This window comes from Prunus avium, chromosome 2 (assembly GCF_965620075.1).
Source record: "Prunus avium chromosome 2, drPruAviu1.hap1.1, whole genome shotgun sequence".
NCBI lineage: Eukaryota > Viridiplantae > Streptophyta > Magnoliopsida > Rosales > Rosaceae > Prunus > Prunus avium.
In genome coordinates this window covers 9,787,376-9,814,444 of record NC_142285.1, presented here as the reverse complement: position 1 = coordinate 9,814,444, position 27,069 = coordinate 9,787,376, and the positions used below count along the sequence as shown (strand labels likewise).

Here is a 27,069-nt window from a genome sequence, read left to right as displayed (position 1 = left end):
GAAGAGGGGCCGGTGTACATTGCCTGCCCTCAGAAGGCCATGCCGTTCATCAACTGCATGATTGATGGCGCTCAAATAGAGCTGTAAGAGATCGAGCAGTTGTCGATGAAGACGGTGCGCGAGCAGACCGGACACGCCTTCCGGCTTCAGGCTATAGTAAGTTTGCAGATTTTGTTGTTGTCAAGTGTTTATGCGTTCGGCATATACTGAATTTTTTGATGTGTTGCAGGCTGATATGGAGATGTGGCTCTGCATAAAGCGAGCCGTAAATGCTGCCGAACGGTACCAGAAGAAATTCGAGGAGGGCCGTTCGAAGATTGCCGATGCCGGAAAGCTCATTCAGGAGGCCAATCGGCGGGGCGAAGAGACACTACTACAAAAAAGGCAAAAGACGACGGAAATTCACCGTCGTGTATCGGGTTTTCAAACCGTCGTAAAATCGACCGACATCTTTTGCAAAGTAAAACCACGACGCGAAATCACCGTCGTTATAATGACAAACAACGTCATGAACAAAAAAAACCGTCGTCTGTATACTGAAAAATGAACCAAAAAATTGTCGTGGAAAAGAATAGACGACCTATTTTATACAAACTCCGTCATTTAAATAAATACAATACGTCTTTAAATAAATTAAATCTGACGTTATTTAAACATACGACGTCCAATGTATTTATATAACCGTCGTGAAATACTTTTTCCACTTCGTTTTTTCCATTAATATCGACGTGGAAATAGCGGTTAGGGTACATCACCGTCGTTGTTCTAACAAACAACGTCATTACCACAAAAAAAAACCAACGTCTGTATACTGAAAAATGAGCCAAAAAATTTTCAAGGATAAGAATAGACGACCTATTTTATACAAACTCCGTCGTGTAAATAAATACAATACGTCTTTAAATAAATAAAATACGACGTTATTAAACTATACGACGTCGGGAATATTTATATAACCGTCGTGAAATGGTTTTTCCACTTCATTGTATATAAAATAAACGACGTGGAAAATATGTTAGGCTCATGACTTACGACATATTTATTTCTATAAACGTCGTCGTATTTTATATACATCGTCGTGATCATGTAAAAGACAGCCGTGTTTCTCTATTTATACGTCGTCTTTACCAAAATAATAGTCGTCTAATATATCTGAGACGGCGAAGTTTTTCAGCCAATCGACGTGGAAAATATATGTAACGACATAAGAATAAAAAAAGAGACGTGGATATTTAATATAACGTTGTTTTTGTAAAAGAACGACGTCAAAATATTTTTTTTACGTCGACAAATTTACCTCTGGATATCAAATTATGTCGTGAATTGTTTATTTTTTACTTCGTTTTTGATATAACAAGCGACGTGGTAAAATTTTAAGACGACGATTTTTTATTTGTTACGGACGAGTTCATGCTCTAAGACGTCGTCTTTTGTAACGTTCAGGTTCAATATCTGTCCTTTTAGACGTCGGTATTATGGTACTGGAGTCGTGTTATTTGTAATTACATGTCGGCTCTTTATGCTTCTCCGACGTGATATCGTTAATAACTGTTTCACAATACCGTCGTCTTTCTTCAATTTTACTTCGCTTTTAGACGTCGGTAAATTCAATGCCGTCGTTGAATGCTCCAAAACGTCGTTTTTTATTGACAATTTTATGAAAACAGACGTCTGTTTTTCACAGTTTTATGAGGACCGTCGTTTTATAATACTGAACCAGTATTTTATGTACTGATTGTTTTGTGGCCAAACCCTGCATAATGAAAGTGAAGAAAACACATTACAATTTATTACAAAATTAATGTCATACAGTAGTGCGGTTTAGGGCATAAGTACTTTCATAAATTACAAGAGCATCATTCAATCCATATATCTTCACACCCATCTCGAATATTTTGACTCCCAAACTCACCCACTAGTTCATCAAATGTGTCAACATTTGGCATCCCTCTAGTAAATGGCTCACACTCAATTCTCACATCACCTAAGACATCATCACCAATAACATCATTGTATTCTCTATTAGGCGCTGATAACACTACCGACCAACCATGATGCATCGGGTCGTCAACAAAAAATACTTGTTTGACTTGAGAAGCCAAAACAAATTGGTCATTCCTATGTCCAATTTTACTCAAATCTACAAGGGTAAATCCAAGTTCGTCGACTACAAGGCCGGAAGTACTATCTATCCAATCACACCTAAAGACTGGGATTGTAAACTTTTGGTAGTCAAGGTCCCAAATTTCTTGAATGACACCATAAAAACCCATATTTGAGAGAATTGAGTTTTTATCCTTGGCACTAGCAACTTGCATGGTATGTGCAAGTAAATAAACTCCACTATTTTGAACTGTCCGCACATCATCTTGTGCCTTGATGTTAAATTTAACACCTTTAATAAGATAGCTCCTATATAATGGCACTGCCATGTTTGGACCAGCTGCTAGCTACCTTAAATTTTCTGATACCCCATGATTGCCTCCCTCATCAAGTTCACTTTGAACCTGCAAATTAATCATATCTTAATTCAATCTAACATAAAAAGAAGAAAATTAAAAGTCCAATATGTTATTGAATAACATATACCTTGAAGTGTAGCCCTTGAATAAAAGTGCTATTGTGCTTATCTTGCAGCCACTTTGTTCTCTTTCTAAATTTTGGATAAGCGGCCTTAATGTGGATCATATGTTCCCTACATGACACGAAAATTTCAAGCATTATGGTCCCAATCAATTATTGCATACCTTAAATTTAACATAAGGAATAATTTAAAATGGAAACTTAAAGAATAAAACTCATACTCGATATAAGGTAGGACTTCCTCCGTATTCTCCAAGACATATAGATGTGCTTGGTTCAACAGGTCCCAATCAACTACGCTCACTGTGCAACCTAATAATGGCTTTGAAACTCCTATCTTCTGACTTGATGGCACTCCAATTGTACTAATATCAGATAAATGTTCAATGCAAAATTCTACAGCTTCTTCAGCTATATAACGCTCCGCAATGCAACCTTCGGGATGAGTACGGTTCTGAACATACCCCTTTAGAACTTTCATATATCTTTCAAACGGATACATCCATCTAAAATATACTGGCCCACATAGACTAACTTCTCTGACAAGATGTACTACTAGATGAACCATGATATCGAAGAATGAAGGTGGAAAGTATTTTTCAAGCAAACACAAAATAACTACTACATCTTCTTCCAACTTATCTAGCTTGGAAACATCAACCGTCTTTGCACATATAGCATTGAAGAAGAAGCACAAACGAGTTATTGCATACCTTGCAGGCTTCTCCAAAACAGAACGAATTGCCACATGGAGCAATTGTTGCATTAAGGTATGACAATCATGTGATTTAAGGCCAAGAAGTCTTGAATCTTGTAAAGATACAAGATTTTTTATATTTGAAGAATAACCTTCAGGGACCTTCATACCATAGAAAGAATTGCAAACCGCTCTCTTCTCTGCTCTTGACAAATTCCAAGGCCCTGGAGACAAACGAGTACTTCTTTCTCCATACTCGGGTTGCAAATCAGTTTTGACCCCCATGTTCAATAAATCTAACCGGGCAACAATCCCATCTTTATTTTTTCCAGGGATCTCCAACAATGTACCAATGATACTATCACAAACATTCTTCTCAATGTGCATAACATCTAGGACATGCCTCACTGGAAGGTATTTCCAATACTCAAGATCAAAGAATTTTGACTTCTTCTTCCAACAAACTCTGTCACCATCATTTTCACCTCCACCTCCCCCTTTTTTCGAGCCCCATATGTAATTAATATCTTCAACCATATGCAGCACTTCTTCTCCCGTTAATGGCTCCAGAGGCGTGCCATATTCAGGTTTCCCATTAAAAGCTGCACGTTGCCTCCTATATGGATGATTGATTGGTAACCATTTTCTATGCCCAATGTAACAAATTTTGTGGCCATTTTTCAACCTGTGACTAGGTGTATCATCGCCGCATATTGGACAAGCTTTATATTCTTTAACAACCACTACTACAAAAAGGGCAAAAGACGACCAGTAAACAACGACGGTAGATCAAAAAACCGTCGTTGTTTTTTAAAAGACGACGGTAATAGAAACCCGTCGTAGAAACATACTTTAAACACCTAAAAAACGGCACACGTATAGATATTTTGAAACCACGACGCACCAAATTAAAAAAGCGTCGTCTTATTACAAAGGTATTTTCAGAGTTAAAATCTGAACCTAAAAACAACGACTGCATCTATGAAATCACCGCCGTAGAAAGTAAAGACGACGATATAAAAATAAGACGCCGTGTTAATTAATTAATAAACACGACCCAATTTTCTTAGTCAGCGATGCATAAATTCAAAGGAATCTACGACGGTTAATTACAAAAAAAATCACCGCTTTAAATTAAGTTACCACGACTGTAAATATAAATTTATCGACTTTTTAATTATAATATACTACGACGGTATCCATAACTCTACTGTCGCATAATTGTACTAACCACGACGGTTTGTTAAATTAACGACGTACAAATTTTATGCAATTATTAGTCTATCATTACCAGAATGAACTCTGTTCCTCATCATAATCGAACCAGAATGAACAAAGGCAATGTTTTAGAAGTGGATGATGTGCCAATTACTCTCACAAGGAGTTTGAGGGCAAGAAGCTTGTCTCAGCCGCCAAGGAAGGTCTCAAGCTTGATGAGAGTGAAGACGAGGCAAAGAAGAAGGAAGAGTTGAAGGAGAAGTTTGAGGGACTCTGCAAGGTTGTGAAGGATGTTTTGGGTGACAGAGTGGAGAAGGTTGTGGTGTCTGACCGTCTGACCGTGCTGGACTGCCAACATGGAAAGAATCATGAAGGCTCAGGCCTTGAGGGATAACAGAGCGGCTGGGTACATGTCGAGCAAGAAGACCATGGAGATCAACCCAGAGAACCCCATCATAGAGGAGCTGAGAAAGAGGGCTGATGCAGACCTTGTTCTCCTTCTGTGCAGAAAGACAATATTTAGATGATGTGTGCGTGTTTGTGTCTTTCAGATACACAAACGCGCCCACACATCAACATCCAAACTGAAAAATGAAAGCGAGATGAGACAGAGAGGTGATGTGCCTCCAGAGAATTGAGAAAAAGTTGAAACCCTAATTGAAAAATGAAGACGACAGAAAGACAGAAAACCCATTATTTATAAACAAATCTTATATACCACGTCGGTGTTTTAAAATATAGACGTTTATATATAACATACACGTCCTTTAAATTTAAAATAAGGTCGTATAAATTATTTAACAACGACGCTATATAAAAACGACGTTGTAATTTTTTGGAAAATTAATTTATTGTGTAATTAAAAAAATTACACGTCGGTATGAGTAATTAAAACGACGTGGTATTAATTTTTAACGTCGTTATTATTGAATATAAGGTCGTTTGGTAAATTGGAAAATGACGATTCATCTTTTTTGAAGAAACATGCGTCGTGTAATTCGATTTCAAAACGTCGTTTCATTAAAACATACCGTCGTTGAAAGTAATATTATAGGGCAGTGTTAACAATAGCGCCGTATAATGTATCATACTAGGGCGCATACTATTAATAGCGTCGTTGTTATGAAAAGGTTTTTTTTTATTATTTTAAACTTTTCGCCTTCCTGACCCATACTTGCATTGGTTCCAAACCCGAGAAAAACTTTCAAGCTTTTCTCATTTTTCATTCTCCAAGAACTGTTTCAAACTTTCAAGCTTATCTCCTCTTCGTCTTCATCTCTGAACTGAAACACCAAACTCCAGAAGAAAGCTTTCATCGCAAGCAAAGGGTAAGCATTTCTGGAAGGATTTTTGTTCCTGTTTTGCATGCGCATATCATTTTCTTTTTTTTAAATCTTTTTACATTTTTTCTTTCCAAGTTTGATAAAATTTGCAGACAAAGACGAAAAGTTTCCAAGTTTGAACACTACTCTGGTTCTTTTACTTCAACTAAATAAGACGACGGTGGCTTATTATTTACGTGGTTAGATTTATAGACCACGACGGTTCGTCAGTCACCCTAGCGTCGTGTGAAAGTGTTCGTCGTTGTTTTTTAAAATGATATCCTTTTTTTGTTTTTTATTTGTAAGGATATCATTTTAAGTTTCCAAGCTTTCATCGCATGTTTGATTTCTCTGAACAATGGTTTTTGTTTCGAAAATCTTTTTAATTATTTTTCTGCTGAAAATATTTTACGTTGTTCCTAATTTGTTTTTGTGGTATAGACGACGGTATATTAATATTTACGTCGTTTTATTTTCAATACCACGGCGAATGTTTATTATTAACGTCGTTGTAATATTTAATACTCTGTTTTTATTATATCATAAGACGTCGGTTGTTTATTATTGACGTCGTTGTAATATTTTATCACGTCGGTGATTAATTACCGTCGTGTAAAATTATTATTACGTCGTTTGTTTTGTTCTTACGTCGTTTGAAATATTATAATACGTCGTAGTTTATAAATAATCGTCGTGGTTTTTCTTAATTTCACTGATATATTTTCACTTGCAGGTTTAATTTGTCTGTAACCATGGTTTCTCAATCCCAAAGTAAGGAGTCTGGTTTGAAAAAAAATGAATCCTCGAAGGAGCTTAGAGTTGTAAATCCTCAAACCAAGGCCTCGAAGAAGATGAAGCTTGTTTCATCTTCTGAGACAGAACCAGCCAACACGGCAACTATTTCTGAGGAGGCAAAGTCAGGTCGGGGTATGAGCACAATGCCCCGTGTTGTGCAGAGAAAAATTCAGAAAATCAAGCCTGTTGTTGAGTACAATGAAGAAGGGAAACCTTATGGCCGTGCACATAATGAGATGCAGTCCTACATTGGTGTGTTGGCACGCTCCAGAGTCCCACTTGTGGACAAGAAATGGGTTCAAATATCCAAGGATATAAAAGAGCAGATGTGGGAAGCCGTTGACATGGCTTTTGTGGTTGGTAAAGGGGGCAAGCAAATGGTGCTATCTTCTGCCGCCAAGAAATGGAAAGATTTCAAGTCCACACTAACGAGGTTTCATATCCTTCCATTCATCAAGGAGCAGGATAGATTAAGGCAGCCCCCTGAAACATACAAATTCATAGAGAAAGCTCAATGGGATGCCTTTGTAGCTTCAAGGTTATCTAAAGAATTTGAGGCTGTGCATGAAGAACAATCACAGAGGAAGGAGAAACTCAAGTACAATCATCGATTGTCTCGAAAAGGATATGTTGGTTTTAAGGAGGACTTGAAGGAAATCATGCCTGGGGTAGATATTGATCGATCTACCTTATGGAAAAAAGCAAGAGAAGACAAACATGGTAACATCCCGGATCCAAAGACTGCAGAAAAAGCAAAATTAATTGTAAGCCTACTCACTCTGTTTTAAAAATTTTATTACGTCTGCTGTTATATTTTTCCGTCGTGTGAAAAGTTTTACTACGTCGAAATATTTTAAAAGGCGACGTTAAAGGTCTGAATCTGGAATCCATGCTCTGTTTTTTGTAATTATAACATAAGACGTCGGTGTATTATTATTTATGTCGTGTTAATATATTAATAACGTCGGTATTTAGTTAGCGTCGTCTTAAATATTATATTACGTCGATTGTTATGTTATTGAGTCGTGTGAAATATTATATTACGTCTATTTTTTATAAATAACCGTCGTTTGTTTCCTTATTCTGACTTTTTATTATGTCTTTTTGTTAGGATGATTTGCAAAAGCAAGTCTCTGAAGGCACAATTTCTCTGTCAGGATCCAATGATGTTTTGACAATGGCTTTGGGTCCCGAGCATCCAGGAAGAGTTAGAGGTGTAGGGGCTGGGGTTTCCCCTAAGCAATACTTCAACTTACCTAGACAACAGAAGGTTAGGTTTGCTGATCAATTGAAGGAAAGTGTAAGACTTGTCCTTCAAGAAGAGACTTTGAAAATGGAGGCTAGATCAAGGGAAGAGAGTTTAAAGATGGAGGCTAGGACGAAGCAATTGGTAGAAGCTGAGAGGGAAAATTTGCTGAGTCAGCTTTCAAAAATCATCCCCAATTTTGATCCAAGCCTGCTGAAACTGAATACATTGTCCCAAATCCAAGGGCAAAGTCCCAAAAATCCAATGTCTGACAAAGCAAGCTGTTCTGGGGCACTTGATGTTAGAGCCCTACAATTTGAGGAGGATACTGCCAAGAATGGGGAACAGCAGGAGGAAATGGTAACGTCTTTGAACTTTGAATTTTCTGTTTCTCTGTTTATATTTACCGTCGTCTGTTAATGTTTACCACGACGGTTTATTTATTTGTTTTAATTTTTCTACAATGTCATTTATATATTTCTTTATTTCTTATAACAGAAATCAGGGGAAGTTGAAAAGAGAGTAGAAGGAAAGATACTTGAGATAGTTGAACAGGTAAATTCTCATAACTTTGCTTTTTTCAATTTTTTTTTTCAATAAAGGAATTACCACGACGTTTAATGAATGTTACACGTCTGCAATTATTTAATTGAATGTTTAAATTGTTGTACAAGCTTAGATACCGTCGTAGTATATGAAATACCACGACGTTTATTATTTACCGTCGTGTGATTAAATATACACGTCTGTAATTATTAAATACCGTCGTTTGTTATTATTACCACGACGGTTTAATTTAATTGTTTTACTTTTTTTTTTTGCCCTTTTTGTACTATGTCTTATATATATTGAGTTTATTTCTTATAACAGAAATCTGGGGATCGTGAAAAGATTGAAGAAAAGAAAGATGAAAAGGTAAATTCTCTTAACTTTGCCTTTTTCATTTCTTTTTCAAGTTTCAGACGTCTATATTTTCTTTCAACCGTCGTTTGTTTTAATTGAATGTTTAAATTATTGTACAATCTTTCTTATATATATATATCTCTTTATTTATTAAAACAGCAATCCAGTGTTGGAGAAAAGAAAATTGAAAAGGTAAATTCATTAATTATGAATTTTGCATTTGAATTAGACGTCGGTTTTATTTAAACGACGTAATAAAGTATTCATTACGACGGTATTTTGTTACCGTCGTGTAACTCATTTTAAGACGACGTTTTGTTATTTAAACCGTCGTTGTTATTTATTTACCACGTCACTTATGTTGCTTTATTTGTTCAAACAGAGTACTGAAGTACCAGATTATACAAAGCTGGAGTTGCCATCTTCTTTACAATCCCTTTGTAGTTATGTTGAATCGACACTAAAGCCTCAGGAGAAGGCTATGAGCTTTATGATTGAGAAGGAGGTGTTTGGCATAGATCGTAACACCTTCGTCTTGCATGAAGATATTACCCAATTTGCTGGCATGGAAGAAATTGGGGTTACTGTCGTTGCAATATATATGAGGTTTGTCCTTATCAAATATTCATTTGACACTCTCCTTTTGTTTAAAAAAAAAAACACTCATGGTTTCAATTCATATATTTAGGTGCCTGTTTGATCATCTGAAAGCTGCAAATATGGTGAATATGGTTGGCTTTATAGACCCTGCTCTAGTTAGTGCTGACGCTGGTTCATTAACTGAAAGATCACGTCTCGTAGCCAATCGTCTTCAAAAAACAGATGGTGAACAGATTTTCTTGATGCCTTACAATCCAGGGTTAGTCTCCAAAACAAAAAACAGGATTTTGTTTGTATGATGCTCTGCATATAACACTATTTAACCTTTATATTTATTTTGTGCAGCCGTCATTGGGTCTTGATCATTGTAAGAGCAAAGAAGGAAACCGTATATTTTCTGGATCCACTGCCTGGAAATCGGTTTGTGGATGAGGACGGGAAAAACATTGTGAACTCTGCTCTAAAAATGTATAATACACACATAGGCAGAGTATGCCGTAAAACACCTCTCTGGAAAACTCTGCCCGGCACTCCAAAGCAACCAAGCAGTGTAGAATGCGGGTATTATGTCATGCGCTTTATGAGAGACATCATAAAGGATACTTCCCTGGAATTTGAGAAGATGGTAAGAAGAAAATTTTCAGATTTATTTTTATGTGGGTTTTTATATTATCAACGACGGTAAATTAAAAATACCGTCGTTGAATATATATACTATGTCGGTGAATGAATAATAGCGTCGTCTGTGAGATTAATCTTTGTTTATGGACTGCAGTTTGCCAAAGGAAAGGATCAAGCGCCATACCCCCAAGCTGCCATTGAAGAAGTTAGGAAAGAATGGGCAGAGTTTGTGTGTGTTCATATGGAGTAGAGGAATTTTAGCATACTTAAACATTTTTATAAAATGTACAAATTTTGTTAGAATTAGACAAGTTTTTGTACAAAATTGGTTAGAATTCCCAAGTTTTTGTTGAAATCAACGTCCCTGTAAATTTGTTGAGGTTTTCATGTTGTGAAAAACCGTAGTTTGTTCAAAAAGACATTGTATACACATAACAACGTCACAGTTTTTAAAAAAGCGACGTAAGAGGTTTTTCAAACGACGCTCTTGGTTCTATAGACGACGTTGTTTTTTTGATATTGGACGGCGAGAAGTTAAGAGTTGTGGTCGTGGAAAATATTTTGTACGTCGTTTTATGTGCAAAAATGGTCATGGTTTAGAATTTAAACGACGTTTTGTTTTAAAATTAAGTCGTTTATAATAATTTAAAACGTCGTTAATTTATTAACGCCGACGTGGTTTGTGGGTTTTATTCATAATATTTTATTCCATTTCATTCAAATATTCATAATAAATTGAAAATAAATCCAAAAAATGCAACGTCAACTCCTATGAAGTCATTGAGATATTTTCTTTCCCCTTAAGCTTTAAAAAATTAAGTTTGAGTTATACAAATTTAAAATTACCACCAAAAAGAAAAATGTTTTCACGAGTCACAACATCACTTATACTTTAATGGTTTAGGGTTTAGGGTTTAGGGTCTAGGGTTTAGGGTTTAGGGGGATGAAGGTTTATTTTTGGGGTTTAGGGTTTATGATTAGTATATATTAGGCCCTAAAACCATAAATCCTTTTCTATAATTATTTAAAAATATATATATAATTTATGGTTTATATTTTATGGTTTAGGGTTTAGGGTTTAGGGTTTAGGGTTTAGGGTATAGATGTCATATTTAACGACGGTTTTATTGTTTTCCGTCGATGATTTACGAAGAGCGCATTTCTAAACCTTGGTTTCTTTAAAATGACGTTGTACACACATAACAACGTCATAGTTTTTACCAAGCGACGTAAAAGGGTTTACAAACCGTCGTATTATAAATTTATAACGACGGTAAATAATTCATAACTGACGTAGTTATCACAACTGCCGAACGACTGTATTTTAATAAACCGACGTGGTTACTTTGGGGTTCTGAAAACGACGTCGTTCTCTTTTTAATACTCGCCAAGTGACTTTTGGATTTCCGATGTAGTTATGACGGCGCTTGTTTATCTAAACGGACGTTGATTATTAAAATATGACGTCGCTATGTATATTAGAACCGACGTTGTACTTATATAATTTGTTTAAATATGATTTTTTCACGCGTTTTTTAACTCTCAGTTTTCAATTAGGGTTGCAGAATGTTTCCTCACAAGAAATTGTCTTTCTGAAAGCAAATGGGTTTGCAGAATGATTCCTCACAAGACCAAGCATGGGTTTGCTACATCCTCCTGTGTAGCAAGGGTGGAACCAGCTTTAGAACCTGCATGGGTTTGCAGACGCACAACCCACAACAGGATCTAAGGCTGGTTCCCCCCTGCTACACAGGAGGATTGAAGTTGATCACTGTGGAAAAGGGGACTACAATGTAACCAGGAATCGAGGAGTGAGCTTTTCACACTTTGTTGATTTTGATTTTCTGAAATTATTATATATTCATCTGTGGCTGTGCAGGAGCTTGAGAACAAGAGGAAGGAGAGGGCCCAGCTTGCATATGAGAGGAAGAAACAGTTGAACAAGCTGAGGGTGAAGGCAGAAAAGAAACCACGATGTATTTGCCAAATTTGTGTACATATATTGTGTAAATATTGATCAATATTTAACACGAAGAGATTTGCCTTTTAAGATGAAAATGTTGTTAAGGATTGAGAATTAAATTTTGTTTTGTGTTAAGAAAGATATTACCAAAATAAAAGAAAAATTAATTAATTTTAAAAAGCTATAAAAATAAGACGGCGGTTTACAGAGAAGGCAGACGTATAAATTGAAAAAATACGACGGTAATTTGAACTTAGGACGTGGTAAATAAACACGACAGTAGTGTTGTAGGTACCGTCGTAGTATGCTCCAAAATAATAAGTCGATAAATTAATCTCTCGCGTCATGGTATATTATTTAACACGTCGTTTTTTGTAATATACCGACGTGTATTAATTACATATACACGTTTAGGTTGTGGAAAATGGTTTGTACGTCATTTTCTGTGTAAAAATGGCCATGGTTTTAACTTTAAACGACGTTTTTTTAAAAATTACGTCGTTTATTATAATTTAAAACGTCGTTAATTTATTAACGCCGACGTGGTTTGTGGGTTTTATTAATAATATTTTATTCTATTTAATTCAAAATAATTATAATAAATTGAAAATAAATCCAAAAAATGCAACGTCAACTCCTATGAAGTCATTGAGATATTTTCTTCCCCCTTAAGCTTTAAAAAATTAAGTTTGAGTTATACAGATTTAAAATTAAAACCAAAAAGAGAAATGTTTTCATGAGTCACAACATCACTTATACTTTCATGGTTTAGGGTTTATATAAATTTAGAAAAGGGATTAGGGTTTAGGGTTTTATGGACGAGATATTTTAGGACATAAAACCATAATCCCTTTGGAGAAATTATTTTTTTTTTTAAAAAAAATATATATAATTGTTGTTTTATTTATTCGGGTTTAGGGTTTAGGTTATACTAGCAAAGGTGCCCGCGCGATACTGCGGGTTATAAAACCGTTTGAAATGTGTACAAAATTATGAAAATATGTAGGAAGTTTAAGTTAGAAAATAAAGACTAATAACATGTTTTATATATTGCTTGTCATATTAAAATATTGATTATATTTTATTAAACCAAGCAGCAATCAAAATATCAACAATTGAGGTGCTCCTTGTTCAAAAGAGTTTGGACATGTCTTTACATATATGCTATTGGTGGGGGAAGGGGCTTTTTCTGCCTTGATGTCTGTTGAAAGGGGATCTATCTAGGGATCTGTCTCTTGTTGGCTCTACCGTAGAAGTGGTTTCTATTTTTCCTCGTCTTCTGCAGGGTTTTAACTCTGTTGGTACAAATTCAGAAAATGGTAGGTGTTAATGTAGATAAATGAAAAAATTTGAGTGAAGTCAATAACTATTATCACATAATTAATATCAACAGGACAAAAAACAATTTAGATGCATCAAGTATTCTATTAACAGTGAGAAATTAATGTTCAAGCAAATATGTAGGTTAAAATCAAGTTTGTAACAAATTATTAAAAATGGTATAATAGCAGTTGGCTATGAACAAATTTAAAAGAAAATTCCAAAAAAAAGGATGAAATATCAAACTTTCATTGAAATCAAGAACACAAATAAAACATTTAGGACAAAAATTTAATTACTTTGAGCATAATATTTAGGGAAAATAAGTGAACAAAAATAGGGAGAAAAAAAAAAGATAACCTTTTTCAATCTTGTCTAGCCTGCAAAGAACCTCCTTCTACTCATAGCCTCTTCTTGATTCTCTTGTACACTGCTAACATTTTGCAAAAATTGAAAAGCCACAAAAAGAAAATAAATGAAAATCACCAACCTCAAAAAAAAACACCAAATGAACTAATGCTTTCTAATTGAACACATTGTAGTCCATAAAAGCCAAGAAAAATGTCAAATTATGACCAAATAAATCCTGCATATTTTCCTTATGACAGAATATTAGGAAACAAAACAATCGCTTTACCTATGAAGCATTTTGTGGAAGGCATTGAAATGAATGAGATCTAAATCACACAGAGTTCTATCAATATCAAATAGCACTGCTTCAAGTGGAGCAAGTCCAGAAAGTACTTTTGCTGGTTCTAGAGACACATCATAGAAGGAAAAAAAAAAAGGCAATGAGGCATTAGTATAACAAAAGAATGAAACCAAAAAAATACAAATGTAACATTTGCACCACCTGTTTCTCTGTAATTGATCTTTCACCTTTTTATTGCTCAATTTGTACGCAACATGAGATGATACCGAATATATATATACTTTTGAATAATTGCGATAATTTATTTAATTGCTTTGGGCATAATATTCAAGAAGAATAAGTGAACAAAAAGGGTCTAACAAAAGCAGGAAAAATAACATAAAATAAAAACTATTTTCAACCTTGTCTAGCCTGCAAAGAACTGTCTTCTACTCACGGCCTCCTCTTGACGCTCTCATACACTATTACCATCTTGCAAAAACTAAAACTCCACAAAATGAAAATGATCACAATCTCAGTTAAAAACATCAAATGAACACTTTGTACTCTATTGCTAAACCCAATAAAAAGGCTATATAATGCATAACTGCTATTTCTTAATCTGGGCTCTCCATATACATATAGTTCACAAATTTAAGCAAGAGAAAAGAAGTGTAAATCTGTTTGAAACTGAAAAAGAAATGAAAACAAATCATCCATGCATATAAGAATAAGAAAAGAAACAGTGCAACAAAAAGATGGCAAAATATTTAATCCCTTGAGCATAAACTCAATTTAGTTTATGAAGATAGATGTCTTCTTGAAGAATAGAACCAAGCACTTGATTCAAAATACCCTTTAAGAAGAATTTAAATATGCTACTACATTATTTACACGTCATTGATAAACAGATCATTAAGTAAAAAAAAAACAATAATTGGAAGAGCAAAAAGCACAGAGTAAAACAAATTTCAGTACAAATATTCCACTGAATAGCAAATTTTTTCATGTCTTTAAGTAATCATAAAGGCAAAAGTAATAGAAATGTTTTTTTTGTACATGGCATACAACTCTCATAGATGCAGAAACCATTTTGATGCATTCAAATTTACCTCACTTTTTTGCACTCTTAGACAAATCCGAACCCCAATTTCTTCATCTCCATTTACCTAATCAGTATAAAAGCACATTCTATTAACAAACAATATAGATCAAACTCTATTAGATGACCTATAGAGATAAATATACTCATTTATCAAGTAGCTGTCATGCAATAAGAAACAATGGCTATTGTTCTTACAGACTTTATCTTCCTTGTAGAACGTATTTCTCTCCGAACTGTGGCAAAGAATTTTAATGCAATTCCTCCAGATGTCACTTGTGGAGTAGCATAATATACACCAATCTTGCAAAATGAACAAATGATGTCATTAGTTTCTGGAAGTGAAAGAATTGTCATTAGGGGAAAATAACTAATAAAGAAACCTGAAGGAATAATCAAAATCATATACACCTGAAAAATTAATGACTCAAATTCAGCTGCTTAGACCTAGGCACTCAAATCTCAATTACTGCAACGGACCCAAGTATAGGTCATCATAAATATCTGAAAACTTTAAGGTTCAAAGTCAGCTGCTAAGATACAGGCAATCAATCTCAATTGTTTCAATGAATCCAAGTACATACCATCCATTTAGCTGGTTATCTCATACTTTAAAATCACATCCCAAATCCTTCAGTTGCTTTTCATAGTGAAAGGAACCAACCCAAAAACCAGGCAATAACCGCACTGGAGGGAAGCGTAAGGTTTCACATCCAACTTTTTCATAATGCACGTTGAATTTGGGCTTCCATTTCCAAAAGCAACTACTTACTGGCACATCCAATTCGCCTTTGGATTCATCTGGTAGACCAGGAATTGAAACTTTAGTTACTGGTTCCCCTGTTTCTGAAATACTTTCATCCTCTTTCCCTCCAATTACGTAGCCATCAGAGCTTCCAGTTGATAAAATTCGACCAACATGTTTCAAGTTTTCACTGGTGTTTAATGACCTAAAACCTCCTTGATTATTTAGTTGCTTCAAGAAAGGCTGATCTAAATTGTAACAGCTCAAAAACTTCCTTCTCCCATCAAAGTTAGCACAAAAAACTCTTTTTCTTCTAAAACCTGGGAGACTGAATTTATGTGAACTTGACTATCACAGCATGGTGCAATTTCATATGAGAGTACTTCCATACCCACAAACTGAATTCTGTAATGATCAATCAAAACAATGATTCAACAACAATTTGATTTTATCCTTTATCGCATGAGACCAATTGAGAAAATGAAAACGCATAATTTGCAAATCATATGTTGTATGTAGCTTTGATGCTTCCACCTTTTCCCCAACACAAAAAAAAAAACGCACAAACCGATATGAAGAGAAGTTAATATCAATTACTAATCCTAAGCTTCAGTTAACACCCAAAAACTGGGTAAAATATTTATTATAACTTGAGAAAAAAGACTAAACAAAATTAGCAACCTGTAGCTTTCCTGCACAACTCTGAAAGAAACACAAAGATTTATGGCAAAAGAAGAACTAATTTCTTGAATATATTAGTTGACTTTAAAATGAGAGCAAAATGCATTAGTAAAATTGAATCTAGTTGGATTTAATTCTTTGTAAGGGAAGTTATCATAATTAAATTGAAATAATATAATAAAGAGATTTGCTCACCATTTGGTTAACCAGTATACACTGTAAACCACTATATTGATCATACGATCCGATAAGTTTTGGTTCCCACATTCTATAGATGCGAACCTTGATCTTCTTGTTAAATTGGAATGGTTCGAAATCACGAATGCGACCGAAACTCTTTGTATTATAAAGCTGAAAATAAAATATATTTATTGTTAGTATAAAAACGTATGCAGGTATGTATCAAAAGTGACAGTAAAAATATAGAAATGTTTAACTATGAATAGATCAAAGTTAAAACCTGATTGTAAATTTTGAAGAACATCTTTATATACAATGTTTTTAGTGTAGTTGTTTGGCACTTCTTTATTATTTTCTATTATAATTTTAAGACCCTGTCTTGATGTAACTCTGGACAGTGCAACATAAAGTTGTCCATGGGTGAACACAGGTTGAGAAAGATACAGTCCAACTTGTTTTAAAGATTGGCCTTGACTTTTATTGATCGTCATTGCATAGCATGGCCTAACTGGGAATTGGCGCCTTCTAAAAATGAAAGGCCATTTGTTTTCAGTTGCCGTAAGGCTTATTCTAGGTATGAAAACTTTGTGGCCAATGTTGCTACCAGCAAGTATTTTTGCTTCAATAAGTCTATCATACAATTGGGTGATAACTAATCGTGTTCCATTGCATAAACCTGAAGATTGATTTAAGTTTCTCAACAACATGATAGGCATTCCTATTTTTAAAGTCAAACTATGTGAAGGCAAACCATTGAATTCAAGTTTATTCAGAAATTCGGTAGGGTACATAATGATAAGGTTTTCAGAATTTCCAGATGATGAACATAAAGAATCTGAACTTAAATAAATGTGTTCTTGTCCGGGTAATAAATCTATTGCATAATTATTTATCTCTGTTACAGTTGTGTTTCTAGGTGTAACAATGGCGCGTTCTCTTAAATACGCAAAATTGTTAAAATTTATGTCAAAATTTGGGTATGTTGCTGAAAAAATGGAATGAATAGGATGTGTGTATGAATGAATCAGTAAATCTTCAGGAATTTCAATCCAAGATGCATCTTTATCATTTGGATCATCTATATCAACAATTTGACCATCACCGATGCGCAGAATCCAAGCAGCAAAATCACTTAGTTTCCGTTTTTCTTCGGCGCTTAATCCATTTTTTGATAGCCTCATATTTTCTGTTAAATGAAAGATTTTAAAAAAAGGCCATAAATAGGAACTATTAAGAGAGGCATCTATTATTTCTTCCCTTGTTCCTCCTGGAATAACTGGTAATATTTGTCTAAAATCACCACCTAACAAAAAAGGTTTGCCACCAAATGGAGCATTATTATCTGAAATATTCAAATGTGACAAAATGTCAGAAAGTGATTTATCCAATGCTTCAAAACAATGTTTATGATTCATAGGAGCTTCATCCCAAACAATTAGATCGGCTTTTTCAATCAATTTCGCAAGATGAGTTCCTTTTTTTATCTGACATGTTGAGCAATTGCTAACAGTTAACGGGATCTTAAATCTGGAGTGAGCTGTTCTACCACCTGGTAGTAATAATGATGCTATTCCTGATGAAGCAACAGCTAAAACAATTTTGCGTTCAGATCTAATTTTACTTATTATTGCATGCCACAATAAAGTTTTTCCTGTTCCTCCATGGCCATGAACAAAAAAGAGGCCTGGCTTTTTATCATTGACAGCCTTCATGATACAATCATATACATCTCTTTGATCTTTGTTGAGCTGTGTTACTAAAGTTGAGTGTTCTTTGTCTAAATTATGATAATCATAATTCAATTCTTCTCTCAGCAACTTATTTCTAATTTCAAACATTCTAGATTCATCAGGCATAGGGAGATGATGCTCTTTTAAAGAGCTGGATGATGCATTAAAAAGCTGTTCTAATTCAAACAAAAGAGAATTTTTTAATTCAAATTCTGACACAATTAGATTTGGCATTGCAAAAGTTTTTCGCAATTTGTACAAAATGTCATCACACATATTTTGCCAATAAGTGTCAAAAAGGAGTTGAGGATTTCCTACATCACAAAATAAAATGATCGTGACAAACAATTGTCTTAATTCAGGACATAAGGCTGTGTTTACAGCATTTGCTAAAGCTTCAATCCACTCTTTATCATCTCCTAACAAACCTAGGGCCTTGCATGCAGCTTGATATGATGGTTGTATGATACCATTAATAGTTTTTATGTCATCAAAATGAAAGGCCCCTTTTTGCAAATTCAAAAGCATCCTTAAATAATATAACTCACCAGATGCAGGATGCACATAAGCTATTCTACCTATGGATCCCTTTTTTTTCCTAGGCTTCCACATCTTAGTGCGAGAATCCCACACAAATTTTGAGGGGAATTCTGTATAAGTTAAAGTTCGCGCTTGCACAAAAGTTTTATTGGCTTCGAACCAACTTGTTAACATTGTATGCTCAATACCCTTTTGCCTAACAATTGACTGAAGTGATCGATCACCATTGAAAACAACGTTTTGTTCTAAAGGCAGATGTATTGGCAATCGTTCAACAGAGGGTTTTCTAGAATGAATAGGATATTGAAACAACCTCCAAACAGCTTCATACGGAGATATATATCTACAATTAAGATAGGCTAGTATTTCATCCTCTTTGTTCTCTTGAAAAACCACTCTTGCTCTATCTGAACCTTTGTTTATATATTTGAAAAGGTATTTTATAAGCATTGATTGACAACATGATTCAACATTTATATGAGCATTGTATCTCAGTAGTAATTCAGAATTGTAAGGCACTACAAAGCTGTTGTCAACTCGTATTCCATTTTTTAACACAAATTTTGTTGCGTCGTCACGACGTCTATACACAGGGAAACCATTTGTTTCAAAAATTGTTTCACTCTTATATTGTTTGGGGAAAGATTTAGAACACTTACCTTCCCGCATGCACGGAGAATTAGGATTGATTTCTCCGCAAGGACCGTGGATCATAAATTGATTAACAATATCATAAAGAACAGAATCCACAATCTTGTCCGGTAATTCAGCAGAAATGATAGAGTCTATATCAGCTGCTGAAAAACATTTATAACTTCGCTTCAACCAAATCAACATGTGAGCATGTGGCAATCCTCTTTTCTGGAATTCAACTGTACAAACTTCTGTTGTTGATTCGGTGAGAAACCAAAAAATACCTAGTCAGTTTTATCATCTTAAAAAATGATAAAATTGAGAACACTAGAAATTACGGGTTTTTAAAATTCACCTGCCTCAACTTCTCCAAAAGGTTCTCCTGATTTGATATAACTAATCATATCATCAAGCTTCATTTTAAATAATCTCGAAACTATATCAGGCCTATCTTCCGGTTTGTATCCAGGTTTTGCATCAAACTCTCTTACGATTTCAGGCCATTTGACATTGCAGGTGAAAGTTATGAACAAATCAGGATGTCCATATTGTCTACAAATTGCCATAGCATCTTGATAATTATTAAGCATGTATCTAGCACTTCCAGTATATGAGCTAGGCAATATGACTCTTTGGCCTACGTTATTGGCATCATTATCACCCTTTGAAATTGCATCATAAATGCCTTTATAAACCTCACTCCTTAAATTTTTTTGATTTTGTCTAATGTAATCCAATCGATCCTCTTCAAGAGTAGCATAAGCGTCGACTAAAAATTGTTGGAACAATCTTCCGCCTTTTAATAACGTGTCCAATTGAAGCATTCTTTCTTGTATTTCATAAGCTATAAAGGCTCTCATAGGAATTCTTCCTCTTTTAGATTCATGACCTCTACAACTGTTGTTCCATTTTAAATTAGGTGTGTACCCATCTTCACCATAAGGAAAAAGAATAGGATATTGCAAAGACATGAATTTTGGATGTAATTTTGTGACACGTTTTAACCCTCCATCTTGAAATTCTATAACAACATCTCTATTCGAATAAAAAAGGCCTATATCTCCCACTATCAAACCTCCAATTTCATCACATGTTGGCTGTTCATATTGTCTATTATCATTTGGTTGTCTGCCTAACAATGTGATTTTTAAAGGAGCGAGAGAACCTTCTTCAAATTTATCTCTGACTGTTCGAAAAATTTTAACCAATTCATTTGATTCATCAAACATTTGAATCAAACCTTGCACAATGCTTTGATCAAGCTTTTCATTCTTTTGGTTACAATTAACTGCATCAAGGCGATTCATTACCTCATTATGGGTATCATGTATATAAAGTTGAGCAAATTTTGGAGATTGACCCTCGGGAGGCAGCAAAGAGCCCATTAAATGATGAACTTGACCACTAATTTTAAAAATGTAAGGGCTTGATCCATTGTTAATTGATTTATCAACTTTGGTTCCCATTGAAGTAAATGCAAACATAGAATTATAGACCCTGATATTCTCTCTGAACAATACACTTTTGTGGCCTTTATTTGGATCAAGCAAATTTTCTAAAAAAACAGGTGTTGGTTTTGGCATTCTAAGTTTGATCTTTCCCTGTTGGCAACAAAGAGTAAAAAGAGGCTTATTGCTTTTCAATTTTTGCTTAATGGATTCTTTTAACCAAAAAAGTGCACCACAGTAAATGCACTTATAATTCTTGTCTCCGAAATCCGCATATCCTTGAATGATTCCTAGAGAGAAAAAAGATGTAGAATGGGGAGAATAGAAGACACAAATGGAGGGTATCAGGAATAGAACCATAATTCAAATTTATGAGAAATTTTAAGCGAAGGTTTTAAGCAAAGGAAAAAACCCACCCTGCCTGTTTCTCTGAAAGAAGGCCTGGCCCTTACTGATTTCATCAAAATGGCCAAATTCGATCTGATTTGCAGTTGTTTGAACTGTATCCATATTGTTGGATGATACATTTTCAACACATTTTTGTTTTTTGTTATGGGTTTGAGGAATATTTTTATGGCTGGTGGGAGAATTTTTTTGGGCCGAATGCTTATTTTGATCGTCTGGATGATAGACATTTCGAGTAGGAAATTCTGTATCTGCTGAAATGCTAGCACCACACCCTTGTTGCATGACGAAACTTTGTTTGGTAGATGTAGGGTTTTCAGGCAACATATGAGTTTGAGGATTGTTTCTGCGACTTTTTCTACAATTTTGTTTCACTCGATGGTCATGCTTATCATCTGTATGATAAACATTTTCATTTGAAATGATCAAACCATGAGCTTCCTGTATCATCTGATTTTCTCTGCTATTTCTAGTTCTTTTGGCCATCATGCGCAGAAATTTAAAACCCCAAGCAACAAACTGATGACTGGAAAGAAAAGAAAAAAAAACACAGATAAAAATAAAACTATAGATTATCAATCACACCTAAATTGTAATTAAGTGAAACAAATGCACAGTGATGATGACAGAACCATGTACATGAGAATTTTCAAATAGCATAATATGTGACAATTAATCAACTACAGGCGCTATACAGTCTTTTAAAAAATGGACAACACACTGACCTGTAATGCGAGAAACTATCAAGCACTTGCAAAAACAGGTACACAAAAGCAGGATAACAGCAACTATCTAAAATACAAAGACAAAAAAGGAAAATTCGGTCAAAACAACAAAGAACTAAAAACTTGAATATTTGTTTGATAAATATAATTTTTATTTTCCATGTGAGATAAGACAGAGTCTCAATTAATTAATCAGTTGCAACACTGTTCTGGATATTAAGGAATATAAAAAATAAGGACGCCAACAGAAATCACAACCTTTGTTACATTTCCTTTTTCATACAAACAAATGGGAACATGAAAATATGAGGGTATTAAGGAAGACTGGTTTGTTTTCAAATTCATTCAGAGGACAATGACATCTTAATTGTGAGTAGTGTATATAATTTTTGGTTCATTTCAGAGAAATGTTTACTGCAAAGCATTTGAAACAGAGTAAATACAGTCCAAAAAGTCAGTTTCCTTGACAATACCTTTACCAAGCAAAATTTAAAAATCTAACAATAATAGAAACCCAATCACAGCTGCCTTCCCATTTATCAAAACAGAACAACACACTCATATAACACACAAAGACGCATAATTTCACTCACACAATCGAACCCAATTCCCTCCACTTCCATTTATTTCTCAAATTCACTAAAAGCAGAAAATTTAACAACGAAAGGAAATGACGTAATGGAGAAAAGAGTGATATCGGAGAGGCCAAGCGAGAGAAGAAACATAACATTCAACAAATGAGCACAAAGTCTTACTTGCTTTCCAAAACGGGAATGCAAGATAAATACAAACAGAAAGAAAAAAAAAATCAGCTACATAGGAAATCTATAACCACACGCAAACAGAAAATCTATAACATCTATTAGAATTATAATTAATTCTGATCTGGAGTCATTAAAAAAGAAAAAAGAAAAAAGAAACAAAAGGAGGAGCCTATAACCACACGCAAACAGAATATTAGCTACAGAGACATCAATGACCAGTGAAAAAAAGAAAAAATTATTCTACCAACTTATTTAATGAGTAACTGTATGCATGGAGGTAAGAGCGATGAAAAGCAACATGTAGATAATGAGATGGAAAATCTTGTTAAGAATCATCCACATTTGCTTTTGACACCGTAAGTGCTCTGCCATTCTGTTCTAAATTTCTAAGTAAAAGTCAAAACTTGTAATGGCTAACTTTTGTATCCATTTTCGGTGTAATTCAAAGGGAATTACCATGAAAGGCTTAGAATATTGTTCATATTTCAGGGAAAAAAAAAAAATAGTCTTTGAAGTTTGGAAGGAGTGGGAAAGAATTTCCTACAGAAGGGTTTAATGGTGAACTTAAGAAAATGTTATAGCTAATGATGCTTAGTTTATGTGACATTCATATTCAAGAATCCAAGAAAATGTTGTTGATCCATAATTACTCATTTATCAACAGATATTCTGAGAAATTATCTTCTTGTTGATCAACCTCATGCATTAAAAAGCAATTTTTTAATTTAAAATAAAGAATGGTGATTTCCCCACTCCAATTTTATCCACTTACACTCCATTTTATAACTAAAAAAGGAGTGTAAGTGTGTAAAATTGGAGTGGGGAAATCATTACCCAAAATAAAATATGACAAAAAACCTCCAAACAATCCAAATCTAAAGCAAAATCATCAACCAGTTTAGTCAAAAGCAAGAATGAAAGGGTAAGATAGCTAGAATACTTTAGTTGCAATGAATCAAAATGAAAAACATAGAAAACAAACTATGCAAGCAACAAAATCCCAGAAAGACAGTGCATAAACAAATTATACTAATAGAATCAATAACAATTTTCCATTTTTTCTTGTAAAGTAAAAAACGGAGAATTTCAAAAACTCATCACAGAGTTCTCATTCATAATCTCGACCCTCAATTAATCAGAAAAAATGTATACACAGAGTCATCCTAAACAAATCGTGTTGCCCATCATGATCCAATTTCGTTTGCTATTTCTAGTCCTTTTGTGCATCATGCACAAAAATTTAAAAACCCAAGCAATAGACTGAAAACAGGAAAGGAAATAAAACATGCATGAATAAACTTTTAAATTATCAATCACAGTTAAACTATAATTAAGCAAAGCAAATGCACAGTGATATTGATAGAACCACAGAAATAAGAATTTTTAAATGCCATAATATTTGATAATCAATAAGCTTATGTATAGTCTTTTAAAAAATGAATGAAATACTAACCTGTAGTTAGAAAAGCTATCAAGCACTTCCAAAAACAGCAACACAAAAGTAGGATTACAACAACAATCTAAAATACGAAGACCAAAAAAACAAAATTAGCTCAAATGAACACAGATTAACCAAAAATCTGAATATTAAACAAATTAAAACATGAAAATATGATGGCTATGCATTCCCAATGACAGACCTCTCAAACTTTGGTGTGCAAAATATCCATTCCAGACCATAATTTTCAAAATCCTTCTATGTCTCATCCTTTACATAGATTTATTTTAAATAATATATAAAAAAAAGGTATTGCTCTCATGAGTTATAATTCGTGCAAGAATTCATGCCTTTGTAGGTACTTTAGCCTTTCAAGTGATAGATGAGGGACTGAAAAAGGAAAGAAATAGCTCTTCAATGAACCTTCTAACAGAAGACTTGCACAAAAATAAACCTAAGAACTCCAACTTCGAACTATGCGGTCTATATGAATTTAAAGTTACACTTTCTAACAAACCATTTATATTTCCACAGAGATCAAAATTCCATACATACACAACAGTCCTCTACAGAAGCATTTTGAACGAATTTATACCTACTTTATACCGTTATAGCCTCCCAGAAAAATGGGTTCAGTGTCAGTAACAGGAAGAACACACACTTACACGCCAACATCCACCAAAAACTAAGGGAGCTCAATAGAAACAGATATTGGAGGTAGTGTTCAAACTTTGAACATCTCCAACATGACATCACCAAATCAGTAAATATTACACAAAATTAGTATATAAAAAAACACGAACAGAAAAACTAAAAATAAAATAAGAAAGCAAATATTAACAACAATAGATCATTACACAATTTGTGTAATTAGTGCCACATGTGTTACATCTTTGTCAGTGTTTTGATATGTAGCCAACCTTTTAAAAAAAAAATCTCATTGTCATTGTTAAAAATTGATGATCTTTTCCCACTTTAAAATTATTTCCACTATGAATTGAAAACAAAAAAAAAAATTATTAAGAAAAACTTCTTTCACTAACTGTATTGCAATACATAACACACCAATTTTATTTTTTTTTCCCATATAATATCCTAATTTCCTTTGTTTCCATGGCAAATTGGCATTCTTCAGATAAGGAAAAGCTAGAGAACAATTTCATTAAGTAGAGTCTCAATTGCATTGCATTGAACACTTGTTTTTTTATTTTATTTTTCTGGTTTAATCCAAAAGAAACAGAAAGGAGGGGAAACATTATGCAGATAAGATTCGAGTCTCTGACTAACATATTAAAAAAAACACACCAAAAAGCATTATCCTGAACTGAAATCTTTCAATTCCCTTATCTATATCAAATTCCAAAAAGTCCAACTTCTAAAAACAAAATACATAAAAACCAACCCATGAATCAAAACAGCATAGAAAATAGCCCCAAATAAAAAAAACAGAAAATTGCACCAATATCCATGATCCATCCATTTATAGTTACTGTCACTCTATACATTAGCTTGCTTTTAGAGCCTTCAACTGTCGAATGAATACCAAACCACTAAAAGAAAGAAAGTCTCTTGACAAAAAATCTCCCAGCCAACAGATAAATTCTTCAGATGAATACCAAAATATCTGTTAAAAAGTTTACGGCATGTATATATATACCTGAAGACAAACAATGCAACGGACAACCAAGGGACAAATCTCTAATTCAAAATTTCCAATTATTGAATTGGTGGTGTTTTGCTGTAGAAACGATGAAACGTTTGCAACAGAAGAGTACGAATGGATAGGCAAATAGGGAAGAGAAGAATGATAAACCCAAATAACATGATTATTAACTCATAGACAGAAACCCCAATAATAAAAAAGAAAAAAGACAAAAAAGAAACCCCAATATTAACTCATAGCAGATAAAAAAAGGGATTTTTTTCTTTTTTATAAAGCACGCTTGGTCTTTGCTTTCCAGCGTTTTATCGGCAACCAAACCAGAAATTGGGAATGATTTCCATTTCTAAGATTTCTCCAAGAGAGCAAAGTCATTGAATTGACAGTTGATTAAAAAAAATAATAATAAGAACGATGGAAATACCTGAGCTACTCTGTGAGACTCAATCCCCTTCCTGATAGAACCCTAGGGAGTCGGAAAGTGAGCACCTTGGAAGATCAGAGGAAGATCAGAGCAATGAAAAAGAAGAAGGCAAGGAAGTCGGTGAACAACAAAGAAACAACAGTCGAAGCCTACTGATGTAAAGCAGTCGAAGCCTCTAGATGTACAGACATCAAAGAACCAACCCAACCCAGCTCTCCCAACTTTACCCCCGAAACTCTCCAACCAGCCAGTCGAAATCGAACCAGACGCCTCTCAAGAAGAAACAACCCTCTAATTACATCCGAATGATAGAGAGGGCAAAAAGGGGAAAATACAAAACAATCAGTCAAGGGCAAAATCGTTAATTTACTGTGTAAGGGGAAAAAATAAACTGGCAAACAGTGAAACGGGGGTCTTTTTTGGCAGTTCACTGTTCAAGGAACAGTGCCTTATGAATAGTATCTCGTTGCATTGGGCTTTAGTATATATATAATATAATTTGTCTATTAGGGTTTAACGACGGTATTTTGGTTTTGCGTCGTAAGGATATTTACAATGACGTCATTTTTAAAATAAGCGTCATGTTTAGGTTGAACTTTTAACGACGATTGTGTTTTTGTTTCCGTCGATGTTTTTAAAAAAGCGCGCTTTCTAAAAATTTCACCTCGACCTAAAATTTTCAGATTTCGCTCTAA

At 34.2% G+C, this 27,069-nt stretch overlaps 1 protein-coding gene and 1 pseudogene across 30 annotated transcripts; both read right to left on the bottom strand.

Annotated features, from left to right (window-relative positions):
• Positions 1-13,002: 13,002 nt before the first annotated feature.
• On the bottom strand, positions 13,003-26,865 carry LOC148296449 (DNA repair protein recA homolog 1, chloroplastic-like). 30 transcript variants are annotated; one of them, XM_088248923.1, is made up of 15 exons: positions 26,528-26,699; positions 26,375-26,439; positions 24,306-24,372; positions 22,089-22,155; positions 21,375-21,889; positions 19,866-21,248; positions 19,537-19,761; positions 16,623-16,778; positions 15,586-16,151; positions 15,200-15,512; positions 15,012-15,068; positions 14,322-14,401; positions 13,906-14,023; positions 13,629-13,698; positions 13,003-13,243 (listed from the first exon to the last, which is right to left on the bottom strand). In XM_088248923.1, exons 5-8 carry the CDS (start codon positions 21,850-21,852, stop codon positions 16,771-16,773), a joined length of 2,094 nt encoding a protein of 697 aa, XP_088105049.1. In that variant the 5' UTR covers positions 21,853-21,889; positions 22,089-22,155; positions 24,306-24,372; positions 26,375-26,439; positions 26,528-26,699; the 3' UTR covers positions 13,003-13,243; positions 13,629-13,698; positions 13,906-14,023; positions 14,322-14,401; positions 15,012-15,068; positions 15,200-15,512; positions 15,586-16,151; positions 16,623-16,770. The 30 variants fall into 30 exon arrangements, 24 of the variants coding, with proteins under 24 accessions (XP_088105049.1, XP_088105042.1, XP_088105052.1 ...); XM_088248916.1 differs by having other exon boundaries at positions 15,200-15,304; positions 15,413-15,512; positions 26,375-26,698; XM_088248926.1 differs by having other exon boundaries at positions 15,204-15,304; positions 15,413-15,512; positions 26,375-26,698.
• Positions 17,956-19,529, bottom strand: LOC148296450 (uncharacterized; annotated as a pseudogene).
• Positions 26,866-27,069: the final 204 nt, after the last annotated feature.